This window comes from Plectropomus leopardus, chromosome 23 (assembly GCF_008729295.1).
Source record: "Plectropomus leopardus isolate mb chromosome 23, YSFRI_Pleo_2.0, whole genome shotgun sequence".
NCBI lineage: Eukaryota > Metazoa > Chordata > Actinopteri > Perciformes > Serranidae > Plectropomus > Plectropomus leopardus.
Window position 1 is genome coordinate 12,030,587 of NC_056485.1, and position 21,659 is coordinate 12,052,245.

The 21,659-nt window shown below is 39.8% G+C and overlaps 1 protein-coding gene across 2 annotated transcripts in view; it reads right to left on the reverse strand.

Annotated features, from left to right (window-relative positions):
• Positions 1-2,937: 2,937 nt before the first annotated feature.
• Positions 2,938-21,659, reverse strand: part of LOC121961905 (RNA-binding protein with multiple splicing-like) — a 45,075-nt gene continuing 26,353 nt past the window's right edge. The window contains exons 5-9 of one of the 2 annotated variants that reach the window (XM_042512006.1): positions 21,066-21,216; positions 18,092-18,219; positions 13,859-13,922; positions 5,758-5,877; positions 2,938-5,173 (exon numbers count right to left, since the gene is read on the reverse strand). In XM_042512006.1, coding sequence (XP_042367940.1) covers positions 13,860-13,922; positions 18,092-18,219; positions 21,066-21,216 — 342 coding nt within the window. In that variant the 3' untranslated portion in view covers positions 2,938-5,173; positions 5,758-5,877; position 13,859. Of the gene's footprint in view, positions 5,174-5,757; positions 5,878-13,852; positions 13,923-18,091; positions 18,220-21,065; positions 21,217-21,659 lie in introns of both variants that reach the window. The other variant, XM_042512004.1, reaches the window with a different exon arrangement.

Genomic DNA, 21,659 nt, shown 5'->3' on the forward strand with positions numbered 1-21,659 from the left:
AAATGTAGGCTCGATTTACGGCACAAGGAAAGTGCATCAACCAAAACAGGATGTTTTTTTGTTTTCCCCCATAGCTATCGGTAGCCAGTTACCAAAGAGTACTAGTATCAGTGAAAGTTATTTGCAGTTACTGTCCTAGGTAGCGAAAATGGAGTCTGCTCAGGCGCTCATTTTAGCCCTCTTGGGTGTGCTCAGCCTTAAAGAACTTTTTGGGTACACTCAGATGGATGACACCCAATATATATAAGAATGTTTTCATATGGAAAGAATTTGTCAATGCTTTTTTTTAAATATAAAGCACCCTTTTAATAATTGCAGAACTGTAATTTCCACCCATACCTTTCTTTTTCTTTTATTTATTTAGTCTTTTTGGCCTTTATTGGACAGGACAGCCAAGCGTGAAAGGGAGACAGAGAGAGAGAGTGGGGATCGTATCTTTATGCCCACATGTAACATGTTACACCCCAACAATTTACCGCCATGACCTCCCCTCTTCTAAACCTCCTTGTTAACCTCCAGAATAATGTGGTACCTACAATCATACTCTCCCCAAAATGAACTGTAGTCATTTTGGTGATCATCTGACTTTTCATCTCTCCAGTTCAAAATTTTAGCTTGTTCCACTTAGTTTTTTCACCAAATACCTGTAAAATGGTATTTAGCACAATGCTAGCATGCTATACCACTAAATTAAGGTGGTTAACATAGCAAACATTATCTGTGCTAAGAATTAGCATATTAGCATTGTCATTGTGAGTGAGCATTTTAGCATGCTAACATTAGCATTCTAAAATCTATCATTGGCTGAACTTTTGACAACTCCTAAAAATATGACATAAAATTGTGACAATGGGTCACAAGTATTGCTTCATTTCAGCGTGTCACAGGACACAGTATTACAGCACACCATGTCTCTGTTAAAGGAAGCAGTGGTCAATGTTTTACTGCAGTGTGCCAAGCAACACTGTTGATAGGGAAATTTAAACAAAACACACTGTGATGCCCAAGTAACGTATGATTCCAAAGCAGCGAAGATTTTTAATTTAAGTGTAGTTTCGTGTAGTTCAGTGTCAAGTAAATATAGACACATTTTAGTAAAGACGTTTGTCTGTCATGCTGAGAGAGGATGAGTAAAAGGAGACAGAAACACCTCTTTAATGGACTTGTCACAGGGAGTAACACCATTACAAAGTGTTGCCAGTTTGGGCGTATACATGCATGCACGCAGATGAATACGTCCCCTTGCCTGCACGCATGCACACACAGGCACTTTTATCCCCCACTTTACTCCACTCTGACACCCTGCGTGTAACCCCTCCAGGCGTGGACGAGCGTGTGCCACCTGGTGTGACTGAGCAGACAGAGGAGAGCGGAGACAGCGAAGAGAGAAACTAAATTGGCTGTGGCCTCTGTCTCAGGAGCAGCCGGCCCCTGGGTTAGGTGCTATTCTTATAGAGGGCAGTGAGAGGTCTCCAGCTCCCCTGATACACAAACCACTTTATAGGATCCCACATCATGTTTTGACGGCCTCCTGGGATTGTGGGGGAGGTGTTATCCAGTGACAAGTGTGAAAGTAAGGAAGAGGATATTGAGCTTTTACACAGGTGGATTTCTTTATGGGTAAAAAAGCAACTTCTAAGCTTAGTCAAAGTCTAGTTTTAATCGTCTTCATACATGAAGCACTAAAACTAACGAAACTAGTTGGTAGAACAAGAGAGGAAAGTTTTTTCCCTCCATCACTATAATCAGTTTATAAAATTGATTACATCCTTCCAATTAAAATTCTATTTGGCGATCGACACACTCCTTTCAATCGCTCCACTAATGTTACGCACACTTAAGTAATAGGAGGTAAACCTTTTGAAACCTGAACGAAATTTAGCAAGCAGCGTCACAAGAAATAGCCCACAAATAAGCAGAAATCAATAAGAATTCACAAGAAAATTAAACAGAAAATAATGACAAAAATTAAAGTTAAAAATAAAAACAAAAAAAGTGCTAAAACATATTTCTATTTCTTTTTGTGTAACGCAATTTTGAATATATCAATAAGAGATTTATTAATATACCAAATCTACATGTAGCAGAGTATATAAAGAAAACACTAGCAGTCCCTGAAGCAGATGACCATGTTAAGAAATCTGTTCGGAGTTGACGTCAGCTTTACTCTATTTTGGGTTTTCATGTAACATTAGATTTGATGATATAATCATGTAATCTTTTTATGTTATCTGATTATTTTTAATGCTGTTTGTAAGTTTGGGGCTCCACACTGCAAAATTAGCTGCAGACGTGCACAGCCAAAACTATGGTCTCTTTCAGGCATAGGCTACCCCTGGCCGAAATAACAAGCACATTTGTAAACTACTGGACCTATCAGCCTAATATTTTGTGTGCACTTTTGTGACTGTATACTCACAGAGGACCTCTTGTAGTTGCAGTGATTCATGCTTGAAAAAAAAAAGGTTTTATTGACTGTTTGATACCCTCGTTGACCTCACTCCTTTTGACTGGCCTGTAGAATTTCTGCAAAATAGCCATATCAAGTCTGTTGCAGGCCACATTTTCATTCAGTCATGGCTCAGAAAGTGACATCTAAAGAAAAGTTTCTCATTTTAACCGAGAGCATCTGCATATTAATTCCATACTTGATATGTTATGCTCCACTACAGTTAGGCATGATACTAAATAAATAAATCCCCTTTCCCCTTTCTTCGCCGCCATCTTGACAGTAACTGAGCTGAGAGGAACAGCTCCACTGGCTGCAGCTCTTCGTGCACAAGCTTAAATTTTGTTCTGTTCTCCGCACAGCATAACATCACCTTTTTGCCAAAGTGCACTTCTCTTTTTTTAATTCATGAACTTTAAGCACGCATCATGAGGCACTATCACAATAACTTTGAGAATAATGAAAAAATGTTGTCATGACAGCAGGGATGACGTCAATCTTTAATGGCGGACGGCCTGAAATGTCTTCATTTAACATTTTCATAAAAACTCATTTTGATCACCTTTTTTTTTTGGTTTCAAACAAACAAACCTCTGCAATTCACTGAAATACAGTTTCTCCTTACAGCGGCTAAAGTACATAAATATCAACAGTACTGTATGCATTAAGAAAAAGAAAAGAAGAACACACACATGCCGTGAACATGCACAGAACACACAGGTACGCACATGGTATACTGAAACGAGAAAGGAATAGTTCTCATTGACAAAGAGGGAAGGGGGGGATCATCATATTCATTTCCAGAAACTTCTGTACCGTACTGCTGGCAACACACAAAAAGATCCATTCGTTCAAAGTTTTTCTCTGGATTTCACAGTGAATTATGCAGGTAAAACAGTTTTCATATATCAGATACAAACACAAAAAAAAGAAGCTCTAGAAAATTACCAAATGAATATACAATTAAACTTACAATAATACTTACAATGAATTATATGATGGGCATCTTCTATGAACTTTAAAAACATAATACCCATAAAAACACACACACACGCACACACACCTTATAAATACTTGTTCTAATAAATTTGGTGCCACACTTGGCTTTAAAAAATGTCTGTAAAAGCAAAAACTGCTCCAGAAAATCAGTCGGCATTATGTGCATATTATTATTATTCATTACAAACACTGACTATATGACTCAAGCACTCCGATATGATTGTACACACCTGGGCTAAACATTACAGGGAGGATTGTTTTTCTTGCAGTATTTCACTTTTCTGATCGTCTCATCACTGAAATGTGACTCGGCCCCGTCAACAAAGTACAAGAACCGCTGTTTTGTTTTTGTGAGAATGCGACATGAATGAGGATTTTGGCGTCAAAAATGTCACAGAAATATGATCACTCGATGATATGTCAAACGGCAAAGACGTTATTGCAGGCCCAGAATACACAAAGATTACAAAAGATTTTCTTTTTAAACACTCCAATCATCACTATGTAAATTACAAAAGCAGGTTGAATCAAGTTGGCTCCCTAAAAATAGACAAAAGAGACAAATTGCTTTAAGTGAATATCCTTTCAGATGCAGAGTGGCTCTTTGGAGTGACACCAAAAGAGACATGCAGCAAAAATAATGTCATACTTCATAAGAAATCAGACTGAGGACTACAAAGCAGTCAAAAATGGAATAATTCCACTAGCCTAGATAGCTCTCCAGTGTAAAAAATAAAATGCTTTGGTCTTTTGTTTCTGTATACTGCGCTGCTGTCCTCCTGCTACACAATGAAGGAGCACATTATTATAGCAGGGCTCAGTTTGCCATGTGGTGCAGCCTTTGGGGTCACTTTACCTTCACCAGTGACGCCTTATCCTGTCAGTGCGTCTTTTAACACATCTGATTACCTCAAACTGCAAAATTATGAGCTCGATCAGGTGTGTTTCCCTCACTCGGAGTCTACGCTGACTGCTCAGCACATCAGACAAAGGACTTGACACATGAGCAAACTTATATCCACACAGCATGTAGAAAAGACGCCAGCAAACCCACAGGACTGCTTTGGTATAGCAGGGCGACTCACCATTTCATAATGGCACCAAACAGGGAGGGCAAAAAAAAAAAAAGTATGAAAGTTCCTCACACACTTTAGCACAACATGAACCAATCAAACATTTCAAATCTTGATTACAAAAATACTTTTTTGTATTTCTTTAAAATATCTAAAAATGTACAGCATTGTTTTTTTTCTTCTTTTTTTTTGCAAAGTCATGCTTCAACATGTATTTAATAATCATAATAACATTAATATGAATGATATACAGAATAGTAATAATTATAGTCATATAATAACATTACCCGGCAGCGCTTTAGCCACACTTCTGTTCGTCCGGCCTTGCAAAGTGGCTGCATAAAATGTGTTTGCACTCCTTTGACGGGCGGTCGTTTTTACACTTGCATATACAGAATGCACAGCAAGAGAGAACGTTTGACAGGCGATGCAGTCAACTGGTAAACAAAGGGTGTGTGCGCCTTTGTTGTGCACGCCTGGTACCTTTCACGGAGGTGTCAGAGGAGATGTAGCTATAGCGCTGCCGGTAAATCTCGAGTATGTAACAGTATAAAAAGAGTTGGAAGGACTTTGGGGAGGGTGGAGGGGGGGTCTCGATGTGTGATGGAGGCTGGGGTCTAGTATGTCCTGAGGCCCATGAGGCTGCTGATGCCTGAGAGAGAGAGACACACAGAGACAAAAAAAGGGGGTGAGGTTGCCATGGTCACCGCACACGAACCTTGTACACTAATGAAAACACAGGGGGATCGTGTGGAAATGTTGCATGACACAAACACATTCACACACCCAGATGAATCACACACACTAAAGGTACTTTCTTGTTGGAATGCACACAAACATACACACAAAATATGTTTCTTGTTTTCTCCTCAATTTATCACGCTTGCCGTCCTGATGCCAAGACCACACACACTTTCATCCCGCAAATATCCAGCACTGCGATCCTGGGTTTGTTTTCAAAACACTTTGTATTGAGCAAAACCTGAAACGTACACAGATGAAAGTTGACACGCTGTCAATATGGCTCGGTGCTGCTGCGTTCATTCCAGAAGATGTCTTTGGCAGTGCATTACCCCCCCCCCAAAAAAAAAAAAAAAATAGCTTTCACAGCTTCTTCCACAAATCTACACTTCCGAATCAGACACTGCGCCGGGAGGGAGAGGCGAGGTGAGATTTACACCTTTTGTCCTCGCCTGTTGGGATCAATGGTCATGAAGTCCGAGCCGTAAAACTCACCGACGGTACGCTGCTCCGTGAGCCGGAGTCAGGTCAGTCCTCCTGGTTTCTAATTGGACACGAGAGGCAATCAGCAACGCCCGTCACAGCCGGCCACGGCCACCATCACACATCAGGAACCTGAGGACACAACGGAGGCAGAGTGAACACGCTGCAGCAGCATCCTGACTGCTGCTGGAGGGGGTTCTGTTCAGGTTGTTTTAGGTTGAATTATGGCAATATGAGCATTTCTGCTATTGCATGCAGTCACTGTAAATTCAAGATTTCCGAGCTGAGTTTAGCTTTAAAGGGATACTCCACCAATATTAGAGGCTGAAGATTTTTCAGGATTCCTGCAGGAGTCAATTTCACCATTATCATATGATGGGAACGGGACAAAAAAAAGTCAACAGGAGCAGGCGGGATGGAGATCACAATAACAATATTAAGCTAGCAATAGAGAACCCCAGTGATGAGTCCTAAAACCTGGTAATTCATTAGCATTTCAGCCTCTGCTGCCCACTCATCTCTAAGTTCCTGGCCGATTTTGGCTTTAAAATAAAATATTGGAATCAGCCAACATGCTGATATGACAAACTGATATTTCTTTCTTTCTTTTTTTGTTTTTATTGACAGAGTGTACGTGTTGAAAAATCATCCGTAATTGAAGTATTTTTCTTATTTTGCATATTATATAAATATTACATACATTGGATTTTATGTCTCCATCTTCTGGTGGGCCATCACAATAAAAATATGCATAACTTAATGTTAATTCCACTACAGAAGAGACTTGATGATCACTAACATTAGGTGGCCGAAAAGTGTCAATATTGGCATCAGTTATCTGCCAAATGAGTTGTTATATATATATCGGCATATCGTATATGTCGTGCATCTGTAGATCCTACATTTCCCATTATGCAACTCTTTAGAAGCTCTCTGTACGGTAAACGCACACACTTTTTAAATTGCACTTTCCTGTAAAAGTGTGTAGTCTCCAAGCCCGTATCAAGACAACTCGAGTCATGTCTCTAAAGTAATATTCTCAGGCTCTACAAAGCTCCTCCAGAGTCACAGAAGACATTATACAACTGTTTACTCAGAACATGCTTCAACCTGCAAACTGATTACGACGTGTAAAATCAGCCCCATTGAAAAGACAGTTTTGCTTTCTTTTGCAAAATCTTTCAAGCTCAAAATCCAGCTGTGACAAACAGGATGTCAGCTGACGACAGTCTTAAATACTCATGTTGAACTTGTGCCTAACAACCATATCTCCCATGATCCCACAGCTCCACTACCCGCCCCACCAGCAGAGCGAAGAGAAAGGTCATCCCTCGGACCCCTCACCCACCCCCAGATGTATCACCAAAAATAGACATCTCTTGGAGACCGTGGTAACTCGGGGTCGGGGAGGGAGGGGACTCTTTGGAACAATAAACAATTAGAAAACCAAACATGACCTTAAGAGAAGGAAAGAGAGAGACTGACTGTTTCAGGCAAAGAAGAGTTGGGAAGTGTTCCCCGCTCTGAGAACAGTGCGTTTTTGGAAGGGGCACGGCTGGCCTAGCTAATGCCCTGTTGCGCGTTCAATCAAGGGTGAGGGAATCGATGTGTTATACAGCCGCTCCGCTAAGCTGATGCGACGCATACTTCCAGACCAGCCTATTTGTTCTGGCTGAGACACCAAGGTTAAAGATTGGGTTGATCATTGAACATGTCTGTGCGGATTAGGGAAAGGTTTAGTGATTCGCGGGCTTAATGTGTTACATCCAATAACTCGACCCAGGCGCATAATGTGAGATAGGTAAACAAGCAGTGTTTGAGAATGTGGGAGGCGACTTGGGTTCTCATGACTGTGTGCACTGTTTCCTTTTTTTCCAGCTAGGCTTCATGTGGCAAATGTTCCCGTGAGTGTTATCAGTGCTGCAAATGAAGAGAAAGGAGAACATTTGAAGAGTGCTGTGGCCTTGCTCTACACCGTCTATAATCTGTTAAAAGACCACAAACTAGTTAAACCCACTGTCTTCAAGTCACCTACAGCACAGTGAACCATTCTGCAAACAACCCTGCTGTGTTTTAGAAAGCTGAATGAATCGTTGCTGCCATTCTGGCATCACTGGTTTCTATTCATTTTTCCATGATGTCTGACAACTTGCACACTTCTATGTTGAGTGATTCACTTCAGTATACAACAAATCTGTGTAAATTATTGTCAAATTGTAGCTCAATTAGTACATTTGCATGGCTGATATCTAATTTCAGCTTACCACATATATATATTGGATCAATGTATATGTTGACTGATGAGAAACAAGAAAATCTACAAAACAATCAAACATATATATTTTATGCCAGTAAGAAAGTATTTCTATTATGAAGTTTGTAAAAAAACAACATTTTTTGTATTTTAACCCAGTGTATATCTTGGATGTTACTGATAATTTTGAGATTTTACAAAGCAAAGTCAGAGACATCTTAACATTTCTAAAACCTTTAAGTATTTTTTCAATACCAACTAAGGCCTTACTTTTAGATGAATGAATTTGGTGTTTTAAGACTTTTCCGAAACATTGGCTGTGTCTGTGCCTTAGGAAGAAAACACTGAAAAACTGCATCACCCATATACAAAACTTGTATGTGAAAATGTTAAGTATACTTAATTTCTAATTCAGGAGCCAAAACTTGCACAAACACTTGTATGGTTCTTGAAGATTTCTACCTGTGCAGCACGGCCATGAAAAAGAGCCCCGTCTGAAGCCCCTTTAATCCAGAGAAAAGCCTTTAGGCCCTGGCTGTGTTTCTCACATACCAGCGATAGCTGCTGGAGCTGGGTGGTGATGAATGCAGCTGCTGACATGTATCTAGCTCCTGAGACCCGGTGCAGGGACGAGGCCACAGTGAAACTTTACTGTATATGTGTGTGTGCGTGTGTGTGTCAGTAGGGGGTAAAGAAATAGAGTCCCACTTCCTTATTAGAAGGGGCCCCAGCTGGCCCTCAGCTCTCCAGTGGGAGTTAGTCCAGCGTTGCACAGGAACCATTGGTTTTGTCGGGCTATTGGCCAAAAAGCTCCTCAGGGCAGGAAGCCAGACAACACACACACACACATTAGTCTCTCTCAGGTTCACACACAAGCATGCACGATACACACACACTCAACTCCCCCACCATGTCTTGTCAGATGGAAAATCCGGATTACCTTTCCCTCCAGTTCACTAGGCATTAATGTCCACTATTAGGTTGTCTTTGGATCCAGCTCTGTGCCGGAGCATGAATGTCAAATATAATTCTGCTTCACAAACACTCAGATGAATGACCAGCCTAAGCCTCCAGGGGTATTACAATAACAATAACTTATAATGTAATGTGTTTTTAAAGAGCCCACAGCGGGTAGCTACCTGTTTCAACTTGCATGAAGTGAAACTGCTGTAAGTAAACTTTTCAACATGGCACCTCCTCTGACAGGCAGGATGCCAGGTGATTAGGACAACTCATTACCAGCGATGACTAAAGACCCCTGAACACTTCCTCACGTTCAGCTGTTCACACACACACTCAAGTCTCCCACGGTTAGACTTCCGAAAGCGATCCACATACTCTCACTGTGAGCGTTCTGTCAGATGCCGAGACAACCGCTGACTGACCACAAGCCCCTCAGGACTGCGGAGCTGTAAGCTTCTTTGAATTCCCATTGTGAAGCTGCTGCTGTCACCAGACGCCTTCAGCGTGAGCAACACCAGCGCTGCCGCTTTTTCAATGCACACGACCAACCAGCGGCAGACGGATTGAACAATAGTGGTGCAACACAGACAGCCTCCCTCTGTAACCTCAGCTGAAGTTTATTCGTGTTGTCTTGCAACTAAAATTGTTTTCAAAAGTATTTCACAAGCGCTGTGCTAAGCGCACTGCATTGCACCAATAACTAACACCCTCGTCACAGCCCACTTCAAGACATCAAGTCATTATGTTTCCCACTTGTCTCCATTAAATGGACAAAGAAGGGCAAAAAAACACAAGCGGTTTGTTTGCAAAGCTGCAGAGTGTCAGGGACAAACAAAGCAGCAAGGCTAACTCAACACCTAGTATGTTTTCATGCACAGATAAGTTGAGTCTGACTTGCTGATGTTGTTCGTTTCTTCCTGATTTCGGATCATATTCCTGCTGGAACATGTAAGATTGTGACTAGAAGCTTTTATTGGTGATTTTCTTTTTCATTTTTTTTATGGTCGAAAGTGCCATTACACTCCATTACAGTCATTCCCACTGCTGCAATAACAGTGCAGAGACACAGATATGAGAGACCTGTAAATGCTAGCCAATCAAAGCAGACTGAGACAGGCGCTAAAACTGAGTGTCTCAGACAGAGTCGAAAACAGACAGAATGAAGAAAACAAAATGTTTTTTGACCATTAAGCATGTAAACATGTTCTAGTGGAAACCAAAAATACAAAGTATGACCCTGAAAATGAACAAAATAGGCTCCCTTTAAAGATAACATCTAAAACACTCAGACAAGACAACAACAGCAACACTTCTTCCCAAAAACAGCGTCCATGCTATTCTGGATAATTCTGACGTTCCTGTGGATAATTCTGTAAATTTTCCCAGGGGCAACTTCTTAAGAAGAAGTTATTTCAGAGATAACGGTTCACAGTAATGTCTGTGGTTTTCCAGGGTAACAGGAAGCTGCTGGCTTATAAATGTTTCATTTTTCAATGCCATGACTACCAACAACAGAATTTCCCTTCACCTCAGTGGTACTGGGACGGCAGCAGAGATCTCAGAGACAGATAAGTCAGAACTTGGTCAGCTAAAACTTAGCAGAAGAAGTGAGAAAATCTGTTTTCTGACATTTGGATGACTCTTTTCGATGTGTGCGTGTTGTTGTGCTGTTGTTTGCCTGTGAGAGGCCTTATGTTTGGGCATGCACACTGCACACTACATAATTTGAGTCTGTTGCAAATGTGTATATCTGCTGCAGTGGCCTGTAATTATAACAATATTCTGACTAGATGTCTCAGCCTTGCTTCTCCCTCCACTGAGAGCCGGATGTGGGGATGTTGTTGTTTCATTGAGGGGCTAATATCCACTGGGGCAGCCTGACCGGCCAAATGACTTCCTCCTGGTTTGATAGAGGAGTAATTATTTCCTCAAAAGCCCCTCCCTCCTCCACTCCCTTCCTCCTTCACCCCCCTAACAGAGGCGAAATCCCCAAAACATCAAATTACTCAAACAGCTTTGTTCCTCACGCAGTATGTCTCCATCTCTGGAAATAGATAAGTCAGCTCTGATGCGAGGTTACAAGGGGACAGCACAGGACCAGCACCAATCAACAGCTTGATGAATGTTAGCCTCCACGCTACCCACCCACTCCCCACTCACTCCCCAAGGGGTCGGGAGAACATGTTTCTTCCTGTCTTGAGACGTTGTAGGGAGGTTACTGGTGACACTGCGACTGGCGCCGAGTGCAAACACACACACACACACAGACACAGTCAGCAAACACGGACACACAGACTGGCAGGGGGTTTGTTGTGCTTTGTGGTTTTGTTTTTCTACGTGCAGAGCAGAGAGGCACATGTGTAGCTCATGCATGGTTCCAGTTGACTCATGTACTTATCAAAGCACTTATTAAGATCCGACTGCTCTGTCTGCAGCTCCACTAAAATTAATTCATCTGCAATTTATTTTAAACAAAGCCCCATGCTTATCATTTTTTTAATAAAGATTCATAAAAATGGCCCTTCCGGCAGTACCTAGGTACCTCAGCAGTTCACGGTGCATATTCCACATTTACGACCTTTTGGAGCAGCACATCCTCCATCTCCTTCTGTCTTTATAATTCTCCACTGTGTGCTTTGTCATAATCGGAAAAGCCAAAAACTGTTTTTAAATTAAAAATGTATTTCATCCTGCCAGGGTTTGACAAAATGACAAACATGCCCTAATATCTGCTGTACAATGCCAACACTATTAAAGGGCAATATTCAGTGGGTTTTTTTTGTTGTTGTTGTTGGATTTTGGCGATGTTAGAGCGCTGTGCACGATTATAAACTTTCCCTCACATACAAGAGCAATAAATGGAACCGATAAGTTTGTTCTGATTCTCCACAAGAACTAGAGACTGCATAATCTTAATGAAAAACAATGTGAAAAGCTGACTTTTGTTCTGAAATTATGGAGAATCCTGATCAGTTAATTACTAAACGCTAAAAGCTACTCTAATCAATATTTTAATATCAACATTGGATACAAATATTAAGTATAATGTCAGAGGGATTGCTTGTAGTGATGAACCCACAGAGAATTATCGCTCAATTCTCTTCCAGCTGAAAATGTGTAGTTTTGTTTCCCTCTAACCACTTTCATTAGCGTCATTATGAGACTTTACCTGTTTCTTTTCAAACAATCACCATCAAAAAACACAGAAATGCCCAAAAATCTCTAAAAAAAAAAGAGTTAAAACTGAGCTTTAAGAAGAGAGAATGTTATGCTGTGTTCACACTGAACGTGATGCAAGCATTTCGCATGGCAAGTTTATATACAAAAGTCAATGCAAACACGCGAATACATGCAAATTCACGCTGGGTGGCATGATGGATGCAAAGCGATGGACGCAATTTGTGTCTTCATGTCCATCACGCAAGTTCAAAAGTTTTTCATCTTGAGTGAGAAATTCACATGAAGCTGTGATTTAGTTGAGATGCTCCTGATGTTGCCAAGATTCAGAAATGAAGGATAAACTATGTTGCTTGTTTTGAAAATATGTCTTGTGTAAGCTATTTTTGTTGAGCTGCTTCTTTGCAAAATGCTCTCAGTAATTACGCTGGTCTAATATTTTGAAAAGTAACAACAGAGGGCATGCAATGTGCTGCTGTGACAGTGTGATAAATAATAAAAGAGTGTTACTGTCTTGGTTCCCTCTGCTTCAGGGCAGGGAGACTCTGTGTTTACATCCAGCTATCGGCTGTACTTTACTGCAAAGCAAGTTAGCTGTTAGCTGCTTCTCCTAGTCAGCACAACCACACCTGCTGAGGTTACATTTTCTTGAGTTAAAAAATGCACCACAAATACTTCAGTTGCTGTATATGCACGAGTAATGCCACACCAAAATTTTCATCGTGTTTGGCATGAATGCTACATTAGCAGTAGTCAAGTCGCTTGAAGCACAACTCCAAATAAATGCTAATTCTGCTCCGTGTCTCCATGTTTGCACATCATAAAGTGATAGCACATGAACAATGTGTATGTAGATCTGCAAATGTTTCAGCACCAGAATTTAACTACCAACTATAGACAGTTTTAGACATGACAATGGATCCATTTGTATTTCCTGTTGAAATGTTTTACAGTGGATGACATCCACTAAAATATTTAAGTAAAGTACAAGTATCTCTTAACTGTAATCTAGCACAATGCTTTAGTGAATGTACTGAGTGACTTTCACTGCTGGTTATAATAACATTACCTATCAAAGCAGCTGATATTAGCATTTTAATCATATTTGCTGAGCTCTACCCCGTCTCTTTTATTAAAACTTCGACATCTGAGCTAGTTGTGTATTCTGTTAGACTCGCTGCCTTTGATGCCTGAGATCAAGCATCACATCAATGGAAAAAGTCGACCCTCTGTACCTTGTGACCTGAGCGGGGAAAATAATGGAGTTCCCCTTTAAATCGCATCTTTCATGTCTCATGATGATGTGCGAGGAGTGGCTGTAGTTTCATTGAACCACTGGGCTTAATACTCCCACATTTATTTCTAAATGGCTAATTTGTTTCCTGTTATGTGACGGCATTTGAAGACAACTAGCACAGACGTGACTAATTAGCTGGTTAGTTCGGCATTTAGCTCAATGGATGTTTTTCATGTGAGCTTAGAAGGCAAGAAGAGGGTGCTCATGAAGTAACACTGTGTTATATTCCTGACATATGTTTAGGAATATCTCTGCGCCTGTTTAAACAAAGTGTCATAACATTTACTTTTTACTTTTTTTAAAGCACGACCCAATGTACACTTCCTGGTCATTGTAGGGTTATGCGTGTATATGTGTGCATATAATATGTGTGTGTGAGTGTGTGTGTGTGTGTGTGTGTGTGTGTTGTTACTCACACATACTTCAGCAGAACTGCCTGGACTTCCATCCCTGAGGAGTTCCATCTGCAGGTGGGAGCCAGCGGATCTAAACACACGTAATTACACATACATTAACACACACGCACACACTGGTAAAGCATGTAACTGGTAAAATATCAAAAATTTAAAAACTCTAATGTAATTTTCGATTTCATTCAGTACTTTTGCTGCAACTTCTGGAACTCTCTCCCTGCGGAGATTAGGCATGCTAACATACTGCCTGTCATTAAATCATTGCTTTAAATATCATTTTATGGGAAATATTTTCATTTGAATTATTGATTTATACATTTATATTGTTTAAATTTTGTGTTTTATGTCCCTTTGCTCTGTGCACACTTTTATCTTAGCTCTTAACATTATTTACATTATTATTATCATTATACATACTTTTTTTTTTTTTTATTTTGTAACCTTAAGGAATATATACATTTAAGGGAATAGGTTGACATTTTGAGATATGTGCTTATTTGCTTTTTGTAAAAGCATTCCCACATATTTTCATGGACAAAATTTCCAAACCTTTCCATGTCTTTTCAAGGACCCAAAATCAAATTTAATGACCATTCGCAACATTTAAAATGAATAGAACTGCATAATATACTTTGCTAATAATGTTAATTTTCATATAGATATCAACATTTTCCAGTCTTTAATAGTTGGTTATGTTTGTTACTTTATGAGAAGACTACTGTAACAGTTTGCAGCTTTATTACACACAAAAAGTCCATGACTTTTCCAAAACTGCACTAATTCGATTACATTTCCAGGTCTGCAAAATTTGATTGTGAAATTGTGTGACTATTAAAGGTTTTTCTATAACTGTGGGAGCCCTGGAGTTGAAATTAAAATTTGATACCCTGCACTCTCACATGTTCGAGTAAATATATAGACCGAATCACCATGTGAGTATACAATAAAACCCCACATCACATATGCATTATAAATTAAGTCTGAGCAAAGACTGCCTTAATTGGCTAGTTTTCAGCAACCTTAAAAAAAACCCAAACAAAGAAAAAAAACTAGGTTTAGGTGTACACTATATTTGGATTATTTTCTGTGCTTAATTGATTTCTTAGATGGCTAAAATATGTTTTGCTGCGGCTGCCGTCTGCAGCAGTACATTGCTTAGCTTCAGCAGGTAAATTTTGTTTATCAAAAATACTAGTACCTAAAACAAGTATATCAGAATCCTCAGATAGGTCAGACCACCGTGTTTTAAAGAAAAATCTTTAAATGCTACAGTTACAACTGAAAATGACAACACAAATTAACTAGCTGGGCAATTTAACATACGTTGGCAATTTTAATCAATCAATGTTCTCATCCAATTCCTGGTAAGAAAGCCAATACGCAAATTTGCCAAAAATATTACTTAAAATCAAAAAGCTTTTTAGCTATTTTTTCCTCAGTTAATAGATTTTTGAGCTGACATTAGCTAGACATTGTCTTTAAGATGAGTTACAGCAAGACATCCAAAGGACTTACTGTTTGTCTGAGATTTATTGCTTTACTCACAGCCCAGTTGCTCACATTTACTAGCAATCCAGTAACATTACTGTTCTCTCACTAGAAAAGATGACAGCGGCTGATTAACCAAGGAGCCAGAAAGCTGAGCTCATGTTAACATAAATTAGATTTGATCATTTGGTCTTGTGTGCATGCGCTTAGACCAGTTAATATACATATTTTTCTGTCTCACATCAGCATCTAGTCAAGGTCAGAGGGGGCTGTGAGATGCTAACATTACCCACAACTCCCTACTGACATCACAAAGCCAGATTCTCTTTGTGTGTGTCAGCGTGTCCTCACATACTGAACGAAAATGGAAAAATGCCAGCTAGGCAGATTCATCTTGCTCTCATTTCAAATTCTGACATCATCTCAGCTTTAGCTTTAGTGTTTTTGCTAGGGGCCTTTATACTTAAATAACCTTACCATCTGCATTGCATATGGTAATATAGTCCATACTATCTCTGGTAGAGATGAAAGCCATTAATAACCCTAAAAGTGAGCTTAAAAAACAGCAAATTCCTGAGAAATCATTGCAAGCTTCAAAAAACAATCCACAAAACAAGAATTCAGAAACAGAACGTCTAATACTGAGATCTTATTGGGGTCAGCCAGCACCAAACAGGCTCCATGAGAAGAATTTCACGAGATCAATAATGAACTCTGATGTGAACTCACAGTGGAGCCGTGCAGATTAGAGGGCCTCAATAAACTGGATCATGGTTGGTAGAAAAAGAGGGATTTCATTAATGAAGCAGGTGATGGTCAAATGATGATGCAAACCTTTCAAAGCACTCAAGCTTTAAGTTGTGTGGATGATGCCACTTACTGAGATAAATAAAGTGACATGGTATGATAATGAGATCAATCAATTGGTCATTCAGGCTTGACTGTATAAAGGGAACAGCACTTTTGTCAAGGAACATTACTAATTTAGGATGGAGGATTAGTGCAGTGTGAAAGAAAATAAAAAAATCTTAGATTTCAAGAATAAAATCATAATACTATAAAAACAAAGTCATATTTTTTTATAATTCATAATATTATGAGAAAAAAAATCACAAATTTATGAGAATAAAGTCAGAATACTATGAGATTAAACTTATAAATTAATGAGAAAAAACTGTTATATGATGAGATTAAACTCAGAATTTTATGAGAAATAAAGTCACAGATTAAGACCAGAAAGTTGGGTAATATGGTATGGAAAAAAAAAGGAGCAACAAAGACTGAATAAATGATCAGAAGTGATGGATGAATGATTGCTGTATGGAGTGTTTACGCCGAAGGATGGATTTTGGTTCACCCTATCATTCATCCATCACTTCTGATCATTAATTCATACTTCTTCTCATATTAGCAGACTCTCCGGTCTTAATCTGGAACTTTATTTCTCATAAAGTTACAGGTTAAACATCATAATATCACCTTTTCCCCTCGTAAATTTAAGAGTTTAATCTCTTACTAATACGACTTTATTCTCGTAAATTTAGATGTTTTTCCTCGTAATATTGAGAACTTTTTCAAAATTACGACTTAATTCTGATGATACTAAGACTTCATTCTTAAAATCTAAAATTCTTTCTTTAACACAGCCATAATCTTCCATTTTACTAATTCTCCTACTAAGAGCACATGAAGAAATACTTCTCCCACAAAATGATTATTTGTATCAGTTTCTCAGCCTGTGTTACACAGAATTGACTTTGGTCAAATGTGTTCAAAAAGTAAGGTTTTGGCAAAAATGCATTTGTCTGGGAAGTGCTGAGCATGCGACTGAACACGAGACTTGTGTGAGATTTATGTGAGAATTGGTAAAAGACATGGTTATATAATTTGCTATTGATAACCACAGCCCACATTAACTCAGCTGATCAAGATAGACTTTTCATTCACAGTGGAGCCATAAAAAAAATTTTTCTTCATGAATTCAATGTAAAACAGGGTGAGTAATTGATGTTAATGATCATTTTGTGGGTGAAGTATTCTTTTACAAGTCAGTCAAACCCACAGACGCCTTCCTTTGAGAGCAGGGAGATTAGTTTAGTTCGATTCCTGGAAGTTAATGGGATCAGGTAACAGTTCCTCTCAAGAGAAGTGTATAACAGCATTACATGTCTGCAAAAATGGACTACACTCTGCGAATTAAATATTGATACGGTCAATTATTTCACTATCAATAAACAAATTTAATACGTGAAATTCCTGATCCATTTCCTGCTTTCATGGAGCCGATGAACATGACCATCAGTAATTTAAAAGGGCACATTTAAGCTATAGTGTGATACATTTTGGAAAAGACATTTTTTTAGCTACATTTTATAAGAGCTGCTACCTGATCCCATAGACTATAATTAAATTGAGCCGAGGATTCAACATTACTTCAAACGACATGTATAAAATGAGGTCTTTTGACTATATGAAAAATAGGAAGATTTTCCCACATCCAAACAACCACCCTGAATTCGAAACAATACCTGTTTGATCAGCAGACATAGAGAAAAGAGATAATCAGTGAATCTGAAAATCTGTAAATGACAGATACTGGGTGGTGTGTGCTCTGAGGTGCATCTGTGGGACGGAGCAGAGAGTGATTTCAGGGCTGACGGCAGCAGCTGTTTGTGCGGAGGGCTCAGGAAGAGGTGGGGGCAGTGGTCGCGGTGGTGGTAATGGTGGGGAGGAGGGGATGGGTTCGCAGGTTACCTGAGCGTGGAGCGAGGAAGGGTAGGTGAAAGCGGGTGGGAGGGCCGGCGACAGCTCCGCCGGGTACAGCGGGTATGACGCCCACACATCTGGGCTGCTGGGATATAGAGCAGGCACTGTGAGCTCATCTGTGGAAAGAAGAAGAGGAGGAGTGGAGTGAGGAGAGTGGCCAGTGGATGGGTGGGTGGCTAGAGAGACAGGGAGGAGGTGACAGTGGTGTAGGTGGTCGTGGAGGTGCACTACAGGTGAAGTATCTGAAGTAGCTTCCTCTCGTTTCGTTTCTTTAAACCAACTAGCTGAACCCTCTAACGGTGATAAGCTTGACGGGCCTGTAAAGCAGAATGCACTGGGCTGCAGTGACAATGATAATACTTGATAACTATCAACTTTGGAGAATTTAAACTCCCAAAACCCGAAAGTGAAAGTTCTCAACTGCTCAAACCTAAGCTACGAGTATTTGCATGTCCGTCCGCTATCCTACAGTTATAACCATGCTTTTAGTGTTATGCTGTGTTCACACTACCAGCGACAACGCAACTGTGTTACCAGCTACATAATTACCCACTCGCTGTTAGTGCTGCTTAAGCGCTTGTTACCATAGCTACGTCGTCAGGGGCTTCTGTGTGTCCGCAACTGACTGCAAAGCATCTCCACTGAGCATCATCTATTTAGTCATTAAGTATCTGAGCTTTTGACCAATGTCTGAGCCTCATTTTAACCTCACATTTTGTCATCCCAAACAGCAATATAATAGCACGAAACAGCCTAATCTTACGTTGTTTTCTTTTTATACTTAAAATACTGCCACTGTGTAGCTCTATTCTGCTATACAAGAACCATTTCTTCATTTCACTTTTCTCCATTTTAGCAACCTGAAACTGTTTGCACGTGGAAGAAAAACCCAAACGTAGAGGAACCTGCTTTAATCTGCTTCTGGTTTTTAAAATGACTCAACTGGGAGCATTATTAAATAAGCCGGAGATGGAGTTTTCAACCAGCTCGTAAACCTGTCGTTGGCTTGATTAGCTTGTAGCTAAGTAGTCGTTAGTTCACTATAACTATAAAATGAGAGGATGTTTCGGTGCCTTTTCATCTTGTGCTACTAGTAAACCGTTAACTAGCTGGAGATAGAGAAAAAATCATCTGATTCTCTGTGCTGTGTGTTCCCCGATGAGTTGACCTCATGAATCAGTCAACACACATTAATGTCAATAATGCAACTTCAAGCATTCAATTCATCTCTCTTGTATGACATTTGCTTGAGTGAGGACTGGATTTTCAAGTGCTTAAAAATTTTTGTATGTATTTCAACTGATTTTTACAAATTGGGACATTGTATTCCGACACTTGAGCACGGAGCGGAGCGTGGTTCCAGTGCGCTCCAACAGCATTACACCCAAGTGTTTCGATTTTTTAAGTCTTTGAAACCTGGAACGACAGCACTTTTCTTGTGCTGCATTCAGACGCCTTTTATTTAAACCTCTGAAACCTGAGAAAATTGGTTTGACATTTTTTTTTAAATACATGAGAAAAAAACATAATGTCTTGCATACTGCAAAAAAATTAGCAAAAGGAGACAATAAAATGATCTGAGTAGTAACTGACAGAAATTATTAAATATTATCAAAAGTAAGAGATGTTCAGAAAACTAGATTTATAACTTACATATTTACAATAATGTTACAGATTTTTTTTTAGCTCTTTCTTGATTTCTCTTTCTTGTTTTTACTTTTTTACTAATTTCTTGCTAATTTTTGGGCTTTTTCTTGTAAGTTACTTGTCGCCCTCCTCTCATGTTTTTGAAAGAAACTAAGCCAGTTTTCTCTGGTTACAAAGGGTTAATCTGTCTCATTATTATTGTAAACTGCATATGTCCCGTGTGAAAATGGGAGGCTTAACAGGCGTAGCAACACTCACTAAGGGGGCAGGGATTACCAAACAGTCAATTATACTCCCCTAAAATCAGTAAAGCTGACTTAATGTAGGGAAAAATGAGAGGAAACCAAACCAGATATGATGATTTACTCACTGAGTCGAGTTTAAAGTGACTGGAAAAAAGAGCATAGTGCACGAGTGAAGAAATAGGTGACAGTGCAGAGTGGTACAGAGTAAGTGTGCATTTAAAATGCACAATCAGAACAAACAGCAGCTCACTGGAGAACAATCACACAGCCGCACAATCCTAAGGAGCCTTTTCCCTGTGCTCTCGGTGTCTCCTGCAAAGTGTTAATCGTAGCATGATCAGAAAAAAAAAAACTGTCTGATTTAAACATTTCTTATCAGGAAATGACAGCAATTTCTCTCATGGTGATTACGTCATGGTTTCATTAATCGTTTCCTTCCATTTTCCACTGAGGCCCTGAGTACACACCCTTTCTCTGGCGAAAAAGATCCAAGATAAGAGCGGTTTGGTCATTTAGGAAGAATGTACAACCACAGCTGGCCTATGTTCAACTATCAATGGCTGATTCTTGCAGAATCCTTAACCCCAGTGAAAAATATTTAACTAAATGGAAATAACAGCAAAGAGCTGCATTAGCAAAGGCCTTGAGTTCAAATAATGATGGCGAAAAGTGAACATGAACTGTTTATGAATCATTAATCTAACAAGGGACTCTTGTCAACTTAACCAGTCATGGCGCAGAATTTAATTTCAAAGAAACACTTTGCATGCAGAGTTGGGTAAAATCCAATTTTGATTACAAATTACTGAGAGAAAGCCATTAACCTGTTTTCACATGACGACAATGTTACAATAAAGAACACCATTTAAAGAGAAATCTACTTTCGAGTGATCAGCAGCCAAGTCAGCCTCCATTTTTCACTTAAAATCACAGCTGACGCACTCATCTACTAATGACAAATAATCCTAAAGGGAAACAGCTGTCCAGTCACCTCAAACAAGAGCAGCTAACAGCCAAAGGAAGCAGCAACACAGACAAAAAGTAAGACGACAAATGGTCAGAGTACTCACATGGGTCTCTGCTAATGAACTGTGGCCCCGGGCTCTGCTGGGAGGGAGGGGGGTTAGGGGTGCCGACCAGCTTGTTCTTGGCCATCTTGGTGTTGGCCTTGGCGAACTCCAGCCGCAGGGTCTGGGGGATCTCTGGATCAAACCGCACCCCCTGAGATTAAACGGAAAGATGTGTCAGCAAAAATAATGTGTCTTAGCAAGCTTTTATCCAGGCTCTTAGAACAGAATTGTTAGACTAATTCATCAAAAGGCTCAAATATCGTAAGGACTAGCTCAGCATTGTATTGTGGATGGTCCAGGAAGAAACACTCCATGTCGTCCTGTTTTGTTGTGACCCCTGTGTTGAATTACCTAGCACACTGATGCGATGCAAAAAAGTTGAATTGGAAACAATGCAGTCCGTTGCTTGGTCAAGACAGAATCATTACTCTTGCTTGACAAGGACTCAATGCACAAACCCACTATTTTCAATATCCCATGCATTGCGACAGAGACTGTAAACACTCTAGCCTGTTCTTTTTTGTTCTGAAAACAGGTGCACAACCCTGTTCCATGGACAGTCAGTCATCTAGGTGCAGATATTCCTCCGCTTCC